The 24,067-nt window shown below is 44.8% G+C and overlaps 1 protein-coding gene across 3 annotated transcripts in view; it reads left to right on the forward strand.

Annotated features, from left to right (window-relative positions):
* Nucleotides 1-24,067, forward strand: part of EPAS1 (endothelial PAS domain protein 1) — a 135,438-nt gene that overhangs the window by 53,631 nt on the left and 57,740 nt on the right. For all 3 annotated transcript variants that reach the window (XM_083605006.1, XM_083605007.1, XM_083605008.1), the window contains one exon: nucleotides 18,463-18,653. In XM_083605006.1, coding sequence (XP_083461132.1) covers nucleotides 18,463-18,653 — 191 coding nt within the window. The remainder of the gene's footprint in view (nucleotides 1-18,462; nucleotides 18,654-24,067) is intronic.

Consider the following 24,067-nt stretch of genomic DNA (forward strand, 5'->3'; position numbering starts at 1 on the left):
TGTTTTTAATTGGTTTGTGGGTTCTAGCTGTGTTTTCAGCTACAATTTTGATCTTGCCGAAGACAGGTTTGCAGTAAGATGTGAACACTGTCACTGTATTAAACCTCCCTCACACTCCAGCCAGTCAGATATTCAGTAATATCGGAAGTTCGCAGTCTCTTATTTATTTCTTCTTCTTCTGCCCATTTGTGTGTATGTGTGCCTGTGGTTTCCACCCCACCTTTTTTCTTTTTCCAACAAACATAAAAGCAGAGCGCTGATATGTGTTGCTTTCTCTTTTTTTAATTTTAAGAAACCCAAATGTCTTCCTAGAGATAAAAAGTGCCTGTCAAAACAAGCTGAGAAGAGGGTGACAGATATCCAGTTGTCAACATAGCGTAGCAACTGTACTCTAGCTTCTAATAATAAACAGGCAGAAGTTATTTGTAAGCTGATTATTAAAGGACAAATTTAAACTTGCCCTATTACATGAGAATAACGGTTTCAGGCCCCAGCTGAGACTATAAAGACACGGACAGAGGTTTTTGCAGGTAGAACCAGAATACAGACTGGAAGGGGGCAGGGGGGTTATAATATTTAAATCCTAGGAAAATGCAAGTAAAGACAAGCGTGTATGTGTGTCTAACTACAGATGGGAGAATATTCAAAGTCCTGCATGTAGGGGTGGGATGGATACTAATAAACTGAGAAGAAAATCTTAATTGATTCTTTGAAGCAGGAAGAATAGTCTAGTCCCAAAATGGCATGCGACATTGAGGATGAAATTGGGTTGGGAGTCAGGGGAAAGGTTCCACATTCAAATATCAAGCTATTCCTGTTCCTATTATTAATTACATTTGAATACAGTACTGCCCGTCATCCAAAGATAACAGGGCAGTTCACAACATAAAAATACGAAAGGATAACACAGAATACATAACAAAACAAAAACAAACCGATAACACTCCCCCACAAAGACGTTTAAAAGGCCATAGAATGTTAATGAGCCAGTGGTTCTAGAGAAACATTTTTGCCTGGTGCCTAAAGATGTACAGCCATACCTCAGGTTACAGATGCTTCAGGTTGTGTTTTTTCGGGTTGCGGACCGCCGAAACCTGGAAGTATTGGAACAGGTCACTTCCGGGTTTCGGCAGTTGCGCATGCACAGAAGCGCTAAATCACACTTTGCGCATGCGCAGAAGTGCCGAATCACAACCTGCACATGCGCAGATGCGCTGCTGCGGGTTGCAAACGTGCATCCTGCACGGATCGTGTTCGCAACCTGAGTGTCCACTGTATAATGAAAGTGGTAGGCGAGCCTCCTAGTGGAGAGCAATCCCACAAACGGGGAGCCACTGCAGAAAAGTCCCTTTCTAGGGTTATCAGTTCCATGAGAAAAGCCTTCTTAGAGGCTGTGTTTCTATTTGTTATGTTATAAACTTTGTATTTAACCTACTGTTTTCCGTAGCATGATTCACGCATTATCTCAAAACGCAAACAATTAAATTGGTACAAAAAGTGCAACTTTTCTGCTTAGCCTGTTGAGAACTGTTCAGCTGCGTGCATGGACACAGCACACTTTGCAGTTTTGAGTTTCTAGAGTCTTGAGGCTACAGTGTGCTTAACAGATGGTTACCTTTCTTGTTTTCTTGTGAAGTCAACTGTTTGGAATATGGGACAAATGTCCTTTAATACAGAAGCCCTTCAATATAGATTGTCTTTGGGCAGGTATTTTACGGAACATATGAATAAAGTAACTTAAATTCAGTAAATAAGCAGTGAGAGATAAATTGCCCTGTCTTTTCCCCAGTGCATGGCAGCCTCCAGACAAAACTGGGCACCTACATTTGCATGTTATACTAATCAGAACACAAGTTCTGCTGTTGGGCAAGTGCCAGTGGATGGCATTCAAATCAGATCATGGGGGAGGAGACTCCTCTGATAGTATCTATGTTAAGTCTTCTGTTTCATGATTGAAACATCAACAAGGGAATAGTTAGTGTAGGGATGGTGCTTCATGGAACTGGGTGACTATTACAAGTGTATATTATGTGGATGCATGGAGGGATGGAATCTAATTATGAACCAGAGTTAATATCTCATAAACAACATCAGCACGTGCTTCCTCGCACAGCTAAAAGGATGGCCACAGATGTGCCTAGGCTGGTACTACACACCTGCTTAGCACCAGGTCAAGTTGTTTGCCCATCTCTGCCTGGTCTTAGACAAGAGAGCTATCCCATTGTCTGCTACCCAGTGCTTTTTAATTGGAGCCAGGATGCTAAGCAAGTGTTCTGCTGCTGGGTTATGGATCAGGTATGCATATCAGCTGGGAGGTTTTTAGATGGACAGAAAAATCCATCTGATATTCTGACAGCCATTCAGAAGCATAGAATTGTAATGTTGGAAGGGACCCTCTAGCCCAAACCCCTGCAGCAATAATAATAATTAATAATAATAATAATAATAATAATAATAATAATAATAATACTGTAATACTACTACTACTACTAATTAATAATAATAATAATAATAATAATAATAATAATAATAATAATTTATTTATACCCTGCCCAACTGGCTGAGTTTCCCCAGCCACTCTGGGTGGCTCCCAATCGAGTGTTAAAAACAATACAGCATTAAATATTTAAAACTTCCCTAAACAGGGCTGCCTTCAGATGTCTTTTAAAAACAGGATAGCTGCTTATTTCCTTGCAGGAAAATGCAGCTGTCCCATGTGGGGATCGAACCTGTAACCCTGGCATTATCAGCACCACGCTCTAACCAACTGAGCTATCATTTGTAGGATATGCTTAATAATAATAAATATATTTATTTATACCCCACCCTCCCCAGCCAGGACCGGGCTCAGGGCGGCTAACATTCTTAATTACCGTATTTTTCGCCCTATAGGACGCACCGGCCCATAGGACGCACCTAGTTTTCAGGGGGGGGAAACCAAGGAAAAAAATATGATCCCCCCCCCACAGCTCTGGGAGCAGCGGACAGGCTGCACGCAGCCTGTGCGCTACTCCAAGACCTTCTCCCTGCTTTTGCGGGAGGTGGCGGAATTCCCCCACCTCCCGCAAAAGCCCACAGGAGCCGTGCGCGACTCCTGCGGGCTTTTCGACCAGGAGGGAGAAGGGACTGAAACAGCCAGTCAGTCCCTTCTCCCTCCTCGGGGAAAAGCCCCCAAGAGCGGCATGCTGTTTAAAGGCTGCGCGGCTCCTGTGGGCTTTTCTACGAGGTGGGGGAATTCCCCCACCTCGTAGAAAAGCCAGCAGAAGCCGCGCAGCCCCTTTAAAGAGCGCGCCGCTTTTGCCTGCTTTTGCGGGAGGTGGGGGAATTCCCCCATCTCCTGCAAAAGCCCACAGGAGGGAGAAGGGACGGACTCGGCCAGTCAGTCCCTTCTCCCTCCTTGGGGAAAAGCCCCCAAGAGCGGCGCACTCTTTAAAGAGCGTGGCTCCTGCGGGCTTTTCGACCCAGATTGTGCCCCCACATCCTCTGGGGCTGGCGATGGGGGAAGCGCTGCTTTCCCCCACCGCCAGCCTCAAAGCCGGGTTGGAGAGTAGCGGGAAGGCGTCGCGTGCCTTCCCGCTGCCCCCCATCCTCTGGGGCTGGCGATGGGGGAAGTGCTGCTTTCCCCCACCGCCAGCCTCAAAGAGCAGACTCTCCTGGCTTCAGCGGAAGCAACGCGAAGCCTCCGGAGCACAGGCTTCGGAGGCTTCGCGTTGCTATCGCTGAAGCCAAAGAGCCTGCATTCGCCCCATAGGACGCACACACATTTCCCCTTCATTTTTGGAGGGGAAAAAGTGTGTCTTATAGGGCAAAAAATACGGTACATACTTAATGCAAATCCCCATTGTTCTACCTGGACACTGAGATCCAGCGCTGAGGGCCTTCTGGCAGTTCCCTCACTGCAAGAAGCCAAGTTACAGGGAACCAGGCAGAGGGCCTTCTCGGTAGTGGCACCCGCCCTGTGGAACGCCCTCCCACCAGACGTCAAAGAGAACAACAACTACCACACTTTTAGAAGACATCTGAAGGCAGCCCTGTTTGGGGAAGCTTTTAATGTTTAATAGGTTATTGTATTTTAGTGCTTTGTTGTAAGCCGCCCAGAGTGGCTGGGGAAACCCAGCCAGATGGGCAGGGTATAAATAATAAATTATTAAACCAGTGGTGGGTACCAATAACCAACCTATTTCTTCACTGTTAAATCAGTAGAGCGGGAGAATATATTTGAAATATTAAGGCCACACAAAGCTTCCTCTCTGGTGCAGTTTTGAGGAAATTGCACTGAGCCTGAAGTACTTAAGCTAACTTTTGCATTAGTATGGGAATAGAGATCCTTTTGGTTGAAGAGACATTACTACGTCTCTTTTACTTAGCAAATATTGCAATATCAGTGTCTGGAAAGGGGAAATCCAGTTTTCTAAAGAATGGACACCAAAGTATTTCAGATATGCTGATGAGCCCTTGAAGGTATTTCCAGAAAACAAATGAAATGGTTGGCATTGCCAAGTCCTTGAAAGTCATTGATGGTAACTGAATCTGGGCAGGCCCACTGAAATGGAAATCTGAGCTCTGTGGGAGCCAGCATTTTGGGGCTCCCAGTCCTTGTACAAATGCCCCCCCACTCCTTCTTCCATCACTGGGCATATTGGGATTCTGCTGTTGGCTGTATGGAGGAAGCGAGATAATGGGGAGACAGCACTGGTTGATATGCCAGGTCAGATCTAGAGAGGAAAGGTGAATCTCACACCAAGATTATGGAGGACCCATTTGGAAACGAAAGCTTTAGTCTGTGTTTTTTTTTCCCCTGGAAAAAAGGTAGGGGAACTCACCACAAAGTTTGTTGGTTTCTTGTGGGCCCAGTCGCAGTGCCACACCCTCCCCGGGCCATGGCTAAATGTAAGAAGTGATTAATAAACTCAAGCAGACAATGATCTGGATTAGAAATGGCCACAACTTTATTGATTACAGGTATAAGTGGATTTTTGGCTCTGGCATTGGGTGTATGCCCATTCCAGCGTCCCCAGATGAAAAAAATTGCTTATTTAATTTTTAAAAGGTAAGGGAACTCAGTCCACTGAGTTCCTGCTCAAGGAATCCCTGGTTTTTGCTATCCACCTAGCCACCCCATGATGCTTTTTATCAGTCCAGGAGCTGAAGGCCTGGTTGGCATTTCCTGTTCTTAATAAATCCTCCGGCTTTCCAAGTCACTGTTCTGGACCATGGGATGCAGGTGGCGCTGTGGTCTAAACCACTGAGCCTCTTGGCTTGCCGATCAGAAGGTCGGTGGTTCGAATCCCTATGACGGGTATGCTAATCTTGCTGGCTGTGATACAAACTTCCACATACTGCATACTGAATCAGATGTGTAAGTACCCTGAAATTTTCCCTTACTTAATTTATCCTGCTGTCTGTGTTCTCACTCCACAGCTCTTTCGTACTCAGTTTCGCACAGTGGCTGATCAGATACCTATGGGAAGTTCACCAGCAGTATAACCCCCAGTTGAGCCCATTAGCCTAGATCCATCATGCTTAGTAGCCATTGATAGCCTTATCCTCAATGAATTTGTGTAATCCCAAGGTGGGTGGCCATCACTGCATCTTGTGATGGAAAACTCTACAGTTTTTACTATGTATTGTAAGAAGTCCTTTTTCCCCGCTGTCCTAAATCTCCCACCATTCAACTTCTTTGGATGACTCCAGCTTCTAGCATAATGAGAAAGGGAGAAAGATTTTCCTCAATCCATTTTCTCCATTTTATGAAGGTCTATCACATGGGTAGGCAAACTAAGGCCCGGGGGCCGGATCCAGCCCAATCGCCTTCTAAATGCGGCCCACGGACGGTACGGGAATCAGCGTGTTTTTACATGAGTAGAATGTGTCATTTTATTTAATATGCATCTCTGGGTTATTTGTGGGGCATAGGAATTCGTTCCTTTTCCCCCCTTCAAAATATAGTCTGGCCCCCCACAAGTTCTGAGGGACAGTGGACTGGTCCCCTGCTGAAAAAGTTTGCTGACCCCTGGTCTATCACATCTCCCCCCTTTTCCTCTAATCCAGTGTTTCTCAAACTTGGGTCTCCAACTGTTTCTGGACTACAACTCCCATCATTCCCTAGAGCCAGTGGTCAGGGATGATGGGAATTGTAGTTCAAAAACAGCTGGGGACCCATGTTTGGGAAACACTGCTCTAATCTTAGAATTCCCAAATGTTGTAACATTTTCTCATGGGGGAACTGCTTCAGCTACTTAGTCATTTTGGTTGCCCTTTTTTGCATCTTTCCCAGTAATATGATATCCTTTCTGTGATGCTGCAGCCAGAATTGTGCACAGTTTTCCAAGTGTGGTCGTGTCTCAGTCTTCTTCTTACATCCATGCTTATAGAAAGCTCTTTCTGCTATGTGAGTTGCTGTGTCCCCTTGTGAATTTTGTTTTGAGATTTGCATGGAATTTGCAATGGGAAGTCAAACTGGCTCTGCATGAATGGGAACAGGTTTGGTGGGCTGCAAAACACTTTTGCATAGGCCTCGTGGTTCCTCAGGCATCCCCCAAAGAAGGAAAAACTGAGTTAACAGGGGAAAAGTTGTTCCAAACAAATGCTCTACTTTCCACTCACTCTGTAGTAAAGCAAACATATTCATTCAGAATGTCCATTTTTTGTGTGTGTGTCACTGTATTTTCAAAATAAACAGAAAAATCCATCTTCTTTGCTTTTTCATGTGCAGAGTACTCTCCAGAATGCAGAAAAAAGTAAAACAGGGTGTGACATTCTCTAATGGCTAGAAACAAACTGCAATTGAAATATAGCACTTTAAACGTTTGAAAATAAATGCATCACCATCAGTTAAAGGGGCATTAAATTGCTTAACCATTTCCTGTTTTTGGACTAAGACAAATAAATTTCCCAATCATTACTCAGCTGAGATCAATATTGGCCACGTGTGTAGTACAACTTGATTCAAAATATGAGACCTATTAATCATCGCTTGGTTTATGGTATTTTCCATAGCTTCAGGCAACGCTTGTGTTTTTGTGAAAGGTATAGTTGCCTTTTCGTATTGCCCTTTTTAAAAGATCATGTTGTATACTCAATACATAAATTCCCAATACTTGAGACAGGGGCAAAACTAGGCTTCATTTCACCTGGGTCAAAAACCCAGTTTGGTTCCCTCTCATGTGCATTTGTGTACACACACACACACACACACACAGGTTGGGAGCCTCAGTGACACCCCTCTAGAGGCTTCACCTGGAGCAAAAAACCTGGCTAGTCCCACCCCCAATACACATCCCACCGTAGCTAAGGCTCCGCTTGGGAATTGTTTCTGCTGGATTGAAGGCATTCATTGGTAGACACAAAGAGCCAAAGGCCATTGCTCCAGGGTAGTTTGCCCAGTAACAAGAACAATCCATCATTTCCAAGCAGAAAGCAGGAACAGCAAATGTTCCATTGCAGAGCTGAAGGGGCTGGCTGAAATTTGCCACTGCCATAGGCAGTGATGTTGTCGTGGTTTTCCTAGGGTTGAATCTGAACCGGTTTCGGTGCATTGGATACTTTTTTTGGTATGCGAGCAAGTTGTGGTTGGTGCTCATGATTGCTGCTACTGCAGAAAGTAGTAGTAGTAGTAGTAGTTATTATTCCTAATAATAATAATAATAATAGCTGTCAACCTTCCTTTTTTTTTGCGGGAAATTCCCTTATTCCAGCACCGTTTCCCGCTGCTTCCCGCTGCTATCCCGGGTTGTTAGATATCCTGTAGACTGTCCCCGGGATAGGTGAGGCTGCTGATCCCTTATTTTCAAATGTGAAAGTTGACAGCTATAATAATAATAATAATAATAATAATAATAATAATAATAATATAATATCCACCCCTTCCTCCCCAAGGAGCCCAGAGTGACAATTGTACTTGTTCCTTGTGCTGGATGGAATGTCTATCTTGTCAATGTTGCTTTTGTATGATCTTGATCAACACACCTTGGGGAGGGTTTTTGAAACGGGAGGTGTTGCTTGTGTCAAATGAACATAACAAGAAGGCCCCTGCTGGCCCTGATCCAAGGCCCACCCTGTTCCCACAGTGGCCAACCAGATGCCTATGGAAAACATGCAAGCCAGGTCATAGCCCTCTCCTGCTATTTCGCATCAAATGCTCTCAGAGGCATGGCGCTTTTGATCTTGGAGGCAATGCCAATCTGCTGCTTCTGCATTTGCAGCACACCAGCCTCCCTGCTGTCATGCCCCTTTTTCTCCTGTTAAGTAGGAGCAGCCCATCTTAGGGAAGCCAGCAGAGTGGCTCTGTCCCACCCGGTGACCCACTTCTGCTTTTGAGTAAGCGTACAAAGGCTGTAAAATGCCTTGCCCCCTAATAGTGGCTGAGAGCTGCACGTTAAAACTTTGCAGCTCAGAAAATCCTTGCCCTGCACTTTGACCGCCATTACTTTACCCTTTCCCAAAGAGATAAAGCTCAGCTTTTGGTATGCACTTTTAAAAAAAAGATTATGTAAATAGTTGACTTATCTGCAGGCAGATCTCAGCAGTGCTTCTTTAGCTTCTGGCCGATGATGCTTTTGCAAACCTGCAGATAAGCTGTTGAGAATAAATGACTGATTGCTACAAGGAAAGACTCCTCTCTCTCTCTCTGAGATTAGGATCTCGAGACTCACCAAACACAAAACGAATAATTGGGGCTCCAGCGCTGGGTATTATTATCATCACTCTAGTGTGATCTTGGCCCGCATTTTATTAGAGATATCATAAATGCAAATGATGTGAAATAAAGCAATAATATAAAAAGCTGAGAGTGAGTTTTGGCAAGCATGCTTTCGATGTGATTGAGCAGATTCATGCTTCCATCAACAACTTGTAACGAAACTGTTTAGGCATTGCAAACCAGCCTTAAAAGTGGCTACTGGAAGAAAATGGTTGAATTGCATCAATCGTTTTGTTTGAAAAATGGGGAGGGTGTCCATGGGGGAAGAACTCAGTTGTCCAGCATAGGAAGAACCCAACTGTCTCACCTCTAAAGGTCTCACATAGTACATTTAAAAGGTGCACACTAAAGTTTCCCCCTCTGTGTGCTGCAGTGACACAGTCAGTGGGAGGTCAGGTAAGCACTGCAGCAACACTATGCTGTCTGCTACTGGACAGTCCTCTAAGATAGAAAAGTCATTTACAAAGTGGACCAAAGCATAAAGCTGGGGGTCTCAGGAGCTGTACCTGCAATGCCTTTGGTATGGTTTGGCCTTCAGCACCTGCCCGAGAGATGTTGCTATCTGAAATAAAGGGCAAGATGGCATCCTCTTCCCATTCCATGCAAAGAAGCCACCTGGGCTGAATCTTACTTAACAGCACTGGTGATAAAATAGCATCCTCTGCTGCACCTGAAGCTGTGGACTAGGTTAGGGAGCAGGACATGCTGTGTGTCATGGTGGGGGGGGGTGTGGGTGTGTTTGCTTAGGAAGTACTGCTGTAGGGCTGCCATCGTTGCCTCCAGTATTTGCCACCTGAGGCTGCCACCTCCCTCTGTGCCTAATGGTAGGGCCAGCCCTGCTGGTCTTCTTTTAAAGACTGGATTGACCCACTGGCGGAGGAAGAGGAGTGGGGGGGGAGCGCACCGCCCCTGGCAGCGCGATCCCAGTGGGGTGCCATCGCGGCTGGGGGCCAAGCCCCTGCAGACGGTGCGCCATGCCCCCAGGACAAGCGCCAGCCCTGCCCTGCCTGCTCTCCGCCCCTCCCCCATGGTGCTGGAACATGAAGCTCCACCACTGGATTGACCATTGAGCGGTTCCCAGTAGTGATGTATGGAAGTGAGAGCTGGACCATAAAGAAGGCTGATCGCTGAAGAATTGATGCTTTTGAATTATGGTGCTGGAGGAGACTCTTGAGAGTCCCGTGGACTGTAAGAAGATCAAACCTATCCATTCTTAAGGAAATCAGCCCTGAGTGCTCAATGGAAGGACAGATCGTGAAGCTGAGGCTCCAATACTCTGGCCACCTCATGAGAAGAGAAGACTCCCTGGAAAAGACCCTGATGTTGGGAAAGATGGAGGGCACAAGGAGAAGGGGACAACAGAGGATGAGATGGTTGGACAGTGTTCTCAAAGCTACCGGCATGAGTTTGACCAAACTGCGGGAGGCAGTGGAAGACAGGAGTGCCTGGCGTGCTCTGGTCCATGGGGTCACAAAGAGTCGGACACGACTAAACGACTAAACAACAACAAAGGTGCAGGGCTATGCAGTTAGCTCACTCCAGACATTATCCATGGAAGTCAGTGGTGTGGTTTCTACTGCTAAAAGGACGTAACTCTGGATGCATCCAATGAGTGGATTACATTTGGAGCTCTTTGGATTCTGTGTTATATGAAGGTTGTTTTTGATGATGTGGGCAAGCCATTTATGTAAAGCGGTAGTAAACATTGCATCATACTTAGCAAGGAGAAGGAAACATAGAATCATTATTTAATTGCCCCTTTTAAATACTCTAAAGTTATCCGGTCAGTTTGGTCAGCAGTTTGAAGTTTCCATGCGTCCCGTCCAGAAAGCCGGGTATATGTTCTTTCATCTCCTGGTAACATTTAAAAGTACTGTTCTCGTTCTGCAAGTTGGCATTTGAAGCTGTGATAGCAAGCCTTTTGACAGCAGCATTTATTTCTGACAGCTTAATTACCCATGGGTCCCTAACCTTTGAGTTGCGGGAACTAATGACTGCACACACACACACACACACACACACACAGCACAACAGTGGTATGACAGGACACTCTCCTTTCACTGAGCTTTCTGTAAGAGCTGAGCTGGTTGGTTCCTCAAGAGCTAACAGGACACAGCCCAAGGCGTTTTCCCTGTGTACCGTCTGCCTCTAGTCAAGGTTCATAGCCGTGCTCAAAGCCAGGAAAGTTATTTTGGCACCTGACAACCAAAACCAGAGTTAAGCCTTAACCCTGTTTTTGGCTGTTAAGCTTTGTACTACGAGGCAGGAAAAAAGCACCTCACAAACGGATCTCGCCCCCCTGTCATCTGACAGTAAGAATGCAGTGATCATAAATTAAATAACAAACGATTTCGTCACATTTTATCGTTGTTGTTGCTGGCATCCGTCTGTCTCGAGAGACAATTGAGTGCGCTTGTGGGGGGTGAAGTCAAACCGTTGCGTTAGTAGCACCACCCCAGGGCGCAACCTGGGCAGTGTGCATGGAGGTCCTCAGCTGCCGATCAGTTATGTGAGGTGGCTACCTCACTCTGCCTAAAGGTAGGGCCGGCCCTAAGGCAGAGATAAATCCAGGGGTTGGCAAACTAAGGGCTGCGGGCTGGATCAGGCCCAATTGCCTTCAGGATCCGGCCTGGGGACTGTCCCTGGATCGGCGTGGGGATTCTGTTCGTTAGGGCTGCGCCATTCTCCCCCCCAGCGCCATTCCATTCCCCTCTCCCTCTCACACACCGTGGCGGCGCCTCCTCCCTCCCTCCTCCTGGCTTTTCCCTGCCCTGCCTAGAGGAGGAATGGGGCTCAGCTGAGTTGGCTGGGCACCATTTTAAATAGCCCCTCTCTGGAGCCAGCCCTTTCATGCTGCTCATCTTCCCTCAGCCGCCATCTTGGTGCTCCTGTGGGCCAGAGAGCGGAGTGGACAAGCTCGCTCTGCCTATCCATGAGAAGCAGCAGCAGCAGCGGTGTTGTGGTGGTGGTGGCAGCAGCCCCAGGGAAGGTAAGCACAGCGGTTGGGGCTGGGGCTGAGGGGTGGGGAGGAGGACTACTTGCGCCCCTCACCTCTTCTTCCAGCCCCCGTCCCTGGTGCCGCTTCTTTGGCCCACCACAAGGTCTGAGGGACAGTGGACCGGCTTGCATCTAAAAATTTTTGCCGACCCTTGGCTATAACTCTTGGGTGTGTTCTCATGGAAAGGCAGGACATAAATTCAAGATAAGAAATGATGTTTGCCCGTGCCAGTGTGGCATAGTTCATTAAAGATACTTGGGGCAAATCAAACTGAAACGCACTCCTCCCTATTCAGCAGTGAAGCTCACAAGGCAAGTAGAGTTTCTCTTATTGTGGACTCAGTGCTGCTCAGTACATGCATGTTTTGGTAGTGTCCACATGACTGTGGTTACCCTCAGCTAAATTTGATCCAGATATACCATTTCCATTTTTTTAAAAAAAAATAATATTTATTACTTTTAAAGGTTACAGAAGAAGAAAAATGAAAAATAAAGACAAGAAAGAAAGAGAAAAAAAACAAAAAAGTGAAAAAACACCACAATACAGTATGCAAATATTATAAAACCCAACCCAAACCCATTAGATTAAACACATAAATTAAAACAAAAGCAATTTAAAATACATCTCTCCTTTTCCATATTCTATCCTTCATTTCCTTATTTCCTCGACTTCCTCACACCTCCCTTTTTGTATTCCAGTTCTTCTAACTGTTTCAGCAAATCCTTTCCATCTTTCTGTTTTTTATCATCTTGTAAATAACATATTTTTTAACCTTATTTCCCTTTAAGACTAAATTACTTATCTATACTTAACTTCTTCTAACATTTCTACTAAATCCATATAATATCATTCCACGGTTTTTCTAACAGTCATCAATTTCACAAAATTTCTAAATATGAACTTTAACTTCCCAATCTTCTTCCACCCTCCCTTCTCCCTGGTTTCGGATTCTGCCAGTCCTTTCCGTCAGATCCATATAGTCCATCAACCTGGAGATCTTATATCCGAGGCTCTTAATTCTTTTCCAAGTCCCTTCTGCGGATCTTCTTCATATTATTTAATACTCAGGAGCAAATCTCGGGTAAACTCCAACCAAACAAAACTTTTCTTCCTTCTGAACAGCTCAGCCAAGTTTCCATAATTGAAACTAAAGTCCATAAGGTATTTCAGGATGTATTTCAGGATTCCTCCAAATCCATAGGCCCCCAAAGCTTCAAGTTCCTCTAGGCCCAAACCCATGTCCCAAAAGTCAGTTGGTCCCTGAATAAAGAGATCTTTCCAACTTTCATTCTTCAGTCCAAGCCAGGGTCCAATCCTCAAAATCTGGCTTTTGCTGGAATCAATCATGCAAGGCCTCAATTTATAATCCTCAGTTTGCTCCTGTAGAACTGAGGATCCTGCTTGAACTACCTTAGGTTTCGCAACGGCATCTTTCTCCTTTTCCTCCACCATTTGTCCTACCAAGGTATATTCCTGTTCCAAGTCCTGAATTATTTCTGTATTGTTGCTTGCTTTTTGATTCAAATTGGTCACTTTCTGTTCCCGACTGTCAATTTTGGAAATCATGTCATTTGCCTTTTTATGCAGCTGTTAAAGTGAACGGTTTATCTTGTATAATACAGTCACAATACCTTCTCCTATCAGCATTTTGAATAGTCCAAGGTCAATCTCTGATTCTCAGAAACTTTATCTTGCAGCTGGAGCTTACCCTGTTACACTCCTGTAACAGTTTCACATGCTCCCTCTAGAGGGAAACAGTCTCAACTTGTATCAATTCTTTCAAGCACAAAAACAGTTTCGATTTTCAGTTATTTTTTTCCTCCCTTTGATAAACTCAGAAGAGATCAATGGAAACAGTATCTTTCCAATTTTAAGTAACTGTCAAATCCGTTCTGTCAATGAACCTTCCCCAAACGTCATCAGGCAGACCGTTCCCAGGTTCAGAGCAGTGGTAGTTTGCTTTTCACTCTCTCCTGCAGGTTCTCACTAGGTTCACGACTTCCCCCCTCTTCTCCTGCTTCCAAGGGGGTTTTGTATTTTTAACCGATGGAATTTTAATCCTTTATCAAAAACTTTCAGAGACTTTAGTTTGTAACGTCTTTGCTTCAGTCTGTTTACAAAAGCGGAAGACGGACTTCCTGTTTAGAGCCTTCCCGCTTCGTTGCCGAATTAAAATATTTGAAGATCCAAATTTTCCAATCTACTCACGGGTAGTTGTTTAAGGTCCAATTGTCCACAGGAAAAAGTCAGCGCTCTCCAGCAGCAGCAATGCGGCTTCACTCCGTGAAAGAAGCAGTCGCTTCAAAGCACCGCGCCACTCACCCCACGTCGCTCCTGATCCCCAAAACAGGGTTTCCCCGCGAGTAGGGGAGGTGCAAAAGGTGCCAGCCGAATCCCAAGTTCACAGGCTTCTCCTGCCTGTGATTTCTATGGGTCTCCGCCTTCGCCGTGGCGGTTAGACCCTGCTTTTCACGGAGCAAGTCCCTCCCGATCGGAGGAGCTCCGCCATTGCCGGAGGCGCCAACCCGGAAGTCTCCAGATTTACCATTTCCAAATCCAATAAGCAAAACCCGCCCAAATGAATGATAATTCTGGATTTAAGGGGAGAGGGGATGGAGGATGGCATTTTGACAAACGCGATATTGTGTGGGCACTGCAAAGAACCTGCACCAAGTGCACAAGAAAGTGCCATGTGAACCGGCCCCAAATCTCTCAGTATAACCAAAATGGCAGGGTTCTTGTAAAAATCAAATGGCGGGGGGGGGGGCGGTAAAACCCATGACAGGCATCGTGAGCTCCTGGATATGGAAGTGTGATGGACAGAGGAGCAAAAGAGCCCAGAAACTATGTGATTCAAAACCTTTCACAGACAATCTAGACTTTAATTAAAATCTGCATATGAATAAAAATAAAATGGGGAAGAAAGCATGCTTTCTTGTTTAGAGATGAGGTGCGCATATGCACTGCAAGACATACCAGTTTCAGAAGAAGCACTCTCAGCGGCGTGAGAGAAGGGAGAATGCCTTCTGGTGGTTCCCTCACTGCGAGAAGCTAAGTTACAGGGAACCAGGCGGAGGGCCTTCTTGGTAGTGGCGCCCGCCCTGTGGAACGCCCCCCCCACCAGATGTCAAAGAGAACAACAACTACCAGACTTTTAGAAGACATCTGAAGGCAGTCCTGTTTAGGGGAGCTTTTAATGTTTTACAGACTACTGTATTTTAATATTTTGTTGGAAGCCGCCCAGAGTGGCTGGGGAAGCCCAGCCAGATGGGCGGGGTATAAATAATAAATTATTATTATATTATATTAAAGACCACAACCCTGATTGACAGCTTTGTGGATTTTAAAAGTTGGGAGAGAAGCAGCTGGTTTTGGCAGAGAATTTGATTGCAGCTGATATAAAGGTAAAGGTACAGGACTCTTGGATGGTTAAGTCCAAGCAAATTTGACTATGGGGTGCGACGCTCATCTCTGCTTTCAGGCCGAGGGAGCCAGCGTTTGTCTGCAGACAGCTTTCCCAGATCATGCGGCCAGCACGACCAAACTGCTTCTGGTGCAACGGGGCACTGTGACAAGTGCCAAAGCACACAGAAACGCTGATATATAGCCCTTGTGTTGGGGGGAAGGCTTGTAGCTTAGTGGCAGAGCAGTGTCCTCAATATCTGCAGGTGGGGCTGGGAGAAAACTATGTCGTTAACCCTGAAGATACACTGCCAGGCAGTGCAAAGCTAAATAGACCAATAGTCTGAGTAAAGGAGCTTGAGAACTTAATTCACAACTTGCTTATTTTCCATCATCCAGCAACACACACTTCTCTCTTGTATTCCTTCCCTGGAGCATTTTAATTCAAAATAGCTGATAATAATTGTGGACAACCAGCAATCGATATCATAGAAGTGTCCCCTTTTGCTGTAGAAGTTGGGGTGGGGTGGGGAACCTTCTAAACGCTACTTAGTGGGGCTATTGTGTCTGTAATCTTAAGCATCTAAGGCTATTTAAGGCATTGCTGAGGTTGCTGAACAAGTACCTTTGTTGGAGAAATTAGTTTGGGAGGGGCCTTGCATGTGATTATACGCCACGAGTGTATTTCTTTATGATGAAGCTTTTGCGATTCAGTTGGCTGGTTCTGCAGAAAATTTATCTCTTTAACCTGCGGTATTCCCAAAGGCTCAGGTAGAGACTTAGTTGGGCTTGGATGTCTCCTGCACATTTACCTTTGAAAAAGAACAAATCTTGCAAAATGTTTTTGATTAAAAAAAAATGCTGTGCAGCACAGATACAGTGGGATGTGGACTGCTTGCATGTGCATAGGAATATTTTCCCCAGTGTCATGGGGTGGGGTGGGGGGAACCCAAGTGTTCCTGTATCAAAAACCAAGAGGACTCTAGAAACTAATGGGAGATTTTGGACAATCATATGTCAGCAAGAACCAACCTTTGCTCTTCCTCCTTTTCCAAGGGAAGCAATCAAAGTCTTCAGTTAAATATAGTTTTCCATTTCTTGAATATGAGCTGCCTTTAACCCCAACTTGGGAGAAAGACGGGAGAGAAAAATGACTGCCATCAGTGCTGGCCCTAGCATTAGGCAGAGTGGGGCAGTCAACTCATCTGGCAAATGCTTCTTCTTTGCTGATCACTCATAGCTGAGTAAGATTGTCTTCCATAAACACGGTTTTAACAATGAGTCCGTAAGTGACTGTGGAGGCCAGTTCTGGATCCACACGTCCTTCCACAGTGGGAACATTGGTTTCTGGGCGGGAGTTGATCACAGTGTGGATTTGCCAAGCGTGCCTTCCTCTTAGCACATTTCTCCCTTGAGTCCTGAGTTCGAGTGTCTTCAAAGCCCATGACACCTTTGGTACAGCCTGTTCTCCAACTGGAGCACTTGCAGGCCAGTGTTTCCCAGTTGTCAGTGTTTATACCACATTTTTTTAGCTTTGCCTTGAGACAGTCTTTAAACCTCTTTTGTTGACCACCAGCATTATGCTTTCCATTTTTAAGTTCGGAATAGAGTAGTTGCTTTGGAAGATGATCATCAGGCATCCGCACAACATGACCAGTCCAATGAAGTTGATGTCGAAAAATCACTGCTTCAACACTGGTGATCTTTGCTTCTTCCAGTACACTGATATTAGTTCGCCTGTAGATGCTTGAGGGTGAGCAGCAGCAGTGAGGGGTTGGTGCCCTCAACTTTCTGAGTTAGTCTGCTGCCCTCAGGTGTGGTAGAGGATGATGACCCATCATTATAACCCAGTGTTGTAGTAAAGTTCAGCTACAAGTCCAGTTGGCTTCCATACATTCTCTCTCTCTCTGTGTGTATCTTGTCCTTGCCTCAGGTATTAAAGTTTCTTGGGTCGGCTCTGCAAAGTTGTATAGGGCTTTATAGGGAAGCACCAACAACCTGAGTTGAATGCTCAGGGATGAGCTGGGAGCCAGTGAAGTTTTTCAGTACCAAAAAAGATGTGTTTCACTGAGTTCTCTGGGACCTGATCCCAAGTAAGCATGCACAGGATTGCAGCCTAAAAGAGAATAGTTTGCCTCCTTCATTGTTGTGCCCTCAGGTCAGCACACCTGTGCCGCTGGGCCTGTGCTGTATAAAGTGATTGCCTCTCCTTGTTTCTTAACAGGAAAACAGAGGCATGAGCTAAGGAGACCACAGGCTGAAATTATGAATTAAGCACCACTCCCTTAAATAGTGGGCACAGGTGGTGAGCAGCAACTTGAATGAGGCCCAGATGGGGCCATTGAGAAATGAGATATTGGCATTCTTGGGGGAAACCCCATGTTTGTAGAAATGCTATCTATATAAAGAAAAGGGCAGGGGGAGAAAAAAAACAACATAGTTGATTGAGCTTGTTCAGAAGCCATAGGATGCTGAAAAGAAAGTAAAACTGGACAACTGGGCTTTGATGGGGATCAGAATGCCCTGCCTGAACTCTGTACAGCTTATAATAATACACTGGAGGAAGGTATGGCTGACTGGTAAGCAGGCAAGGATATGACCTGCTTGGAGGCGAGGACACATTTTGTTGCTGGTCCCATTCCTTGTACCGTGGTACCTTGGGTTACAAATGCTTTGGGTTACAAACTCCGCTAACCCGGAAGTAGTACCTTGGGTTGCGAACTTTGCCCCAGGATGAGAACGGAAATCACGCAGCTGCACTGCGGTGGCGGGAGGCCCTATTAGTGAAAGCGCGTCTCAGGTTAAGAACGGTTTCAGGTTAAGAACGGACCTCCGGAATGAATTAAGATCGTAACCCGAGGTACCACTGTATTTAATTCCTACTTCAGATCACAGTGCCATCAGAAAACAGCGATCATTTAGTCTCCCGCCACTTTTGTCAACTCAGAGCTCACCTTTTTAATGAACATCAATAGTGATGTCACTTGTCTGCTTTTATGCGATGCAATATCGTTTTTAGCACTCGGTGGGGTTAGTTGTGACTGGAAATATGTTATTTGTCCAGTTTTCTTCCTTTTGTGGGTTTTAATTACCACGGTTGATTGATTTTCTTAAGATTAAATGGTTTTGAACTGAAAAATGGTGCATTGCCCAGAGGATGTGAGATTATGAGGGATAAGGCAAATACAACAGCTAATTTAGAACAAACCATTGTGAACTCAGTGAGATTGAGAACATTGTCCCCATTCCAGAAGGCCCTTGTATTTGTACTGTTGGACTATAAATTATTACTTCTCAATAGCTTTTACAGTCGGTACAATTATTTTCTCTTTCTCCTTTTGTCTTTTCTTTGTCATCACAGGAGCAGTTCTGAAAGGAGGAAGGAGAAGTCGAGGGATGCCGCAAGGTGCAGGAGGAGCAAGGAGACAGAAGTCTTCTATGAGCTGGCCCATGAACTCCCTTTGCCTCACAACATCAGCTCACACCTGGACAAAGCATCGATAATGCGCCTCGCAATCAGTTTCTTGCGGACACACAAACTATTGTCTTCAGGTAAGCTTTGTAAAAGCAGAGATGTCTATGAATGGTGGTGTTATGTACTGAAGTTCTCACCCTGGGCCAGCAGGGGGATACTGTAGATAGTTATGCAAATAATGGATCGAAAGTGACGTTCAGTGATTGGATAGTTTTAGAAAATGGTTACAGTTACGTTGTACTGGAGCTCTATATAAGCAGGCTGACTGAACCCTTCAGTTCGGTTCTGTTCTGGCCTGTGAATAAACAAGAGCTGTTTGAAGAATCACTGTGTCGTCTGATATGTTCACCCACAACTTAACAGGTGGTGTGTTGTCCAGTGACAACTGGCAACCCAGCTCCTTGTCTCAGGTCCATCAAACTTCCCATTTGGGGAGTATGGGCCCCAGTTCCCAGGACCTTTCAATATTGTTCAGTTGTGTAGTGGTCAAGCAGCAGAATGTCTTGAGCTGGCCCTGTTCAAGGGCAAATTACTTTGGGAGATTTATCAGAAGGAAAACATTGGGTGGAAGGATCCATTCCCCCCCCACATTTTATCAACCTGCAACTACTTTTTGGTGGTGGTTGCTGTTTTGTTTGTGTTTGTTTTTAAAGATGGCAATTCCAAGCCTAGGAATTTGTTTAAATTTATACCCAATTTGTTCCTCACTCCTGCCAAGTTGGCTGTGAAGGAAGGAAAGGTCTATGCTGGTATTACATACATAAAATTAATGCATTGCCCAAGTAACAAATAAAAGACAAATAAGACACACGCACATGCACAAAATCAGCATTGCTTCACAAAGGCAAGGCATACACCTAAAAATAAACCCGGACCAATGTTAATTAAAACCAATTAAAAGATTTTCAAGCTTGAGGAATTTTTAATCTAATTAAAATGCCAGAGATGGTAAATCACAAAAGATTTCCATGCTGGGACAAGCATATCTCAATCTTGTGTGGAAAAGACGGTTGCATAACTGCCTTTAGAAGGTCTTTGCTTAAACAGGATAGCATATAAAGGCCATTCTGTCTCCCTAAGTATCTATAGCACATTGCTGGTCATTTCTGTAGTCTGCAACCCTCTGCTGTGTGTGCAAGTCTCTGTGTGAAGGCAGGAAAAACACCTTTGGAGATTGGTCGGCCATCTCCTTGAAGTGCCAGAAGTGTTTCATGTCTTGTTATCTTTGCCATCTGTACAGCTGAAAATTATCTTATATTTCCATTCTGCCAAAGAGCCCTTGTATAATTCAAAAGCTTGCATACTTCTATACCAGCAGAAGCCTGCCCAGCAAAAGAGAATGCTAACAGAGGTGTCTGATGAATGGGATTCTGGAGAAATCTGATATGAAAGGACCTCAGCTACACCTCTTTTGGCTAATATGCAGATTGAAACATAGTCAGCTTTCTGATTTCTCACTCCTTCAAATTTTGCAGTGCATCTCCTGGTCCAAAACTTGTATCGAGGTGCATTTTGAAATGTGCATTTTGAAATTCGACATTAAATGTCTATTCTGAGATATAATAAGTTTAGAAATGTGCATTTAAGCACTGGGCACTGCCATATGCAGAATCAAACCATTGGTCCATTTTGCTCAGTCTTTTCTACACTAGCCTGGCAACAGCTCTCCAGAGTTTCAGGCACAATTCTCTCCCAGTTCTACCTCGAGTTGCTGGGGATTGAAACTTCTGCATATTTTGAAAGAAAAATACATATTTAAATGTTTTTTTAAATGTTTCTTTTTTAAAAAAAAAACACCTGCACAGATTAATGCGGAAACAAGAGGGAACAGATTTATGAATATGCACAGACCGGAAACAGACTGAATGGTCCACCCTAATGACTTGATTAGCGCTGCCTGCAACAGAGAATAGATTTGTGATATGGCCTAGATTCCCTGCCCAATAAAATCTAGTCTGGCTGCCTTAATGCATCAGGCGGAAAACCACCCACGTTGCTCAGCCCAGGGGAGCCATGCAAAATGGAACTTGGTCAGAGAGAGTGTTTGTTTGCTTATGCATGTGAACCTCATTATTCAGAGTGTTTAATTAGAGGTTTCCATGATGGTGTTTCTGTGGGCAAGTAACATGCTGTCAACAGAGCCACTTGTCATGCACCATGCAATGGATCCCGGGTAAGGATCCATAGTCCATTGGCACGGCACATGTTCTGCATGCAGAAGATCCCAGGTTCTAGCCATTGTGTCTCCTGGTAGGACTAGGGGGGAATCCTGTCTGGAGAGTGGCTACTGGTCACTGTAGCTAGATGGACTACCTAGATTGATTAGGCAGGTTCTTCTGCCCTCATGGCCACCTGGCAGTCCACATCCAGCAGAGAAATCGGGACTGTCACCCCTAAAGTAAGGCTTGGTGAGATGATTTATCATGGGATTGTGGGTTCAAGCGCCATCTTGAGCAGAAAATTTCTGCGTCGCAGGGATTTGGTCTTGCTGACCCTTGTGTTCCCTTCCAACTCTGCATGGCAGGAGCCACCAACACTATAGACAGCTGCCAGAGGGGGAAATACATATTCACTGCATCATTCAATACCGGCTGAGTTAAAAATCTATGACACTTTTGCCAGATTGCCAGTCCCACGTCGAGCATGGTATACTTCTGAATGTTCCATTTACCGCTCCCCCCCCAATATTTCCAGAAATAACAAGTGATGTGAATTAGGTTTTAAAAAAAATAAAAAAGGTTAGCCTCCAATCTTTGGAATTAATGCCCCGTTCATTTAGTTAAAAACAGGATCGTAGGCAGATGTTATTTCGAATCGGAGGATTGCGTCACCCCTTACGCTAAGTGGTTTAATGCATCGAGCAGGGAGGAAATTAAGACAGTTTGGATTAAAACAATAACAAACCATTATTTCCTGTTCTGGAGTGTGCATCCTCTTTCAAAGTTCGTCCTTTGCTAAGTTGGGTCTGCCTGTTGATTTCCCCTCCCAAAGTTACATAGCTAGTTGGATAGCTCCAGTCTGTAATTCGTAATTCTATCAGTGAGAACATTCAGAGATTCAGGAAAGCTTCCCTGGCAGTGACTGCGTATTGTGCAGTAAGTCAGTGGAGATTATTATCCCAGGGCTGTAGCTGTTTTACTTCTTAAGGCAGGGGTGCACAACCTTTTGGACTTCCCCCTCCTGCTTTAAAGGTTTCATCCAATGACACCTCCCATGCTGATGGAAGACCTTTGGATCCAGCAGAGGCTTCTGCCAGCAGAATGGGGGAGGGAAGCAATTTTTGCCAGTTCCCCTTTCTTCCTGCAACTCACCTCCCCCAACCCTCTGGAACAGATTTTGGGGGTGCCCAGGGAGCTGTGATAGTAGATGCTCCTGCTGTGTGAAAGCAAGGGTGCTAACTGGATTCCACTCACTTCTGTAATATGCATTTCTCTCAAAGCCAGTATTTGACTGTTGCTTCCTGGTTCCTTCGTTGCTATTGGTTTTCTTGAGCTGTAGTTGCAAGTCTTGTTAAAAGTTTGAGGCCCCCAGAGAACAGAACAGAACCCAGAGATGCAGAAAAACATTACTATATCTATTAGTTTATGTGGTGTACCATCAAGTGTGATGTATGTTTCTCCATTTTTGAACTCAAGCCCGCTATTTAATTACCTATCTATGGGACATGGGGAATCAGCAGTGCAGCAACCTTTCCCTAACACCCTAGCATTCTCTCCTAGCAAACCTGACATCCAAAAGAATAGGTTCCTATGGCCATGGTGTGCCTAGATGTGATCCTTATTCTTCAAAACCACATGTATGGGTAACAGATGTGTAGATCAGTACACAGCATTGTGCCTTTATGTCTATAGGCCTATATATTAATCATAAATGCATTCTCAGAGTGTGGATCAGTAAAGGTAAAGGGACCCCTGACCATTAGGTCCAGTCGTGGCTGATTCTGGGATTGCGACGCTCATCTCGCTTTATTGGCCAAGGGAGCCGGCGTACAGCTTCCGGGTCATGTGGCCAGCATGACTAAGCCACTTCTGGCGAACCAGAGCAGCGCACGGAATCACCGTTTACCTTCCCGCCAGAGCGGTACCTGTTTATCTACTTGCACTTTGACGTGCTTTCGAACTGCTAGGTTGGCAGGAGCAGGGACCGAGCAACGGGAGCTCACCCTGTCGTGGGGATTCGAACCGCTGACCTTCTGATCGGCAAGTCCTAGGCTTTGTGGTTTAACCCACAACACCACCCGCGTCCCTGTCAGTACATACTGCAAAAACCTTTCTCCCTCCTCCTCCTCCTCTGCCTCATCTCTCTCTGTCTCTCTCTCTCTGTTTGTGTGTGTGAAATGCAGTATTTTAGAAAAAGTCATGGCTGGCTGGAATCCTAGATATGCCACACTGCAACATTTTTTGCAGGTCCTACTTATGAAAATTTGTCACCCAAGCTACTGATGTAGAACACATTGTGGGAGGGTTGCAAAAGAGCCAATGGGAGGTCAAAGTGCCTGGCATGATCTTGAGCATCACATTCTACAAAGATAGGAGATATCTCCATAGCTCTGGAGTTCAAAAGTGAGAAAGTGAGAAACACTGACTTAAGCAGTCCAGATAAAATCTGCCAAATGATATCTGACCAACAGAGATGGGTAGGAATTCTCAACAGAGTTCTCATTTTAAGCCTCCCTAGTTCATACTTTCCGAAACAATATAAAAATTGAAACACAGCCAATTCACATTTCTCTGAATGTTGCAGTGCAGTTCTCTAGCCATGTAATGTGTGCAAAAATGCATATAACTATGGTAAGGCGTACATGAAATTGCATATGTTCGTGAAAACCCCATACAAAAAAACATTATATTGGGGAAAATTTGCTTTGCTTTTAAACTGTGTGCGTAGGTTATTGTTTTTTTGTTTGTTTGTTACTACATTGTGTATTTTTGTGTTTTTATATTGCAAAGTGTCTTGTGATCCTCAGATAAAGGGTGGTATGGAAATTTAAGAAATAATAACAACAGCGCAAAAATCGTAAAAAAGTGTACATTAGACAAGATTGCACACACCTGTGTGAATTTGAGGAGAAATTTGCTGCTCAGTTTTCATGAGGATTTTTTTAAAAATTGCAAACTGATGTGGAGAAGTGACGTTAAGAGTGGAAAAATGAAAAATAGGGGAGAAACTGAAATTGACAGGTTTGATCATCCCTCCTCATCAGCCTGAGAAGTATCCCACCCTTCCAAAGCAGCAAATATACAAATAGTCAAAATGTTATGTCCAGCTTTATCTTGTTTCAAGCTCTCCCCTTCCTGTTTAGTCTCATTACTTCCTACACCCACCTTGCTGATTTAAGTTAACATTTTTTACTTAAAACAAACAGACAAAGACTTCAAGTTTATAGTTTTGTTTTGTTTTTCGAAGCAAACATTTGGACTCTTAGAAGTACAGTCATGCCAGATTTACACACATATTTGCTTGGGCAGGGGGCAGGGTTATATTATTTTAC

This window comes from Podarcis filfolensis (assembly GCF_964270895.1).
Source record: "Podarcis filfolensis genome assembly, chromosome: 3".
Taxonomy (NCBI): domain Eukaryota; kingdom Metazoa; phylum Chordata; class Lepidosauria; order Squamata; family Lacertidae; genus Podarcis; species Podarcis filfolensis.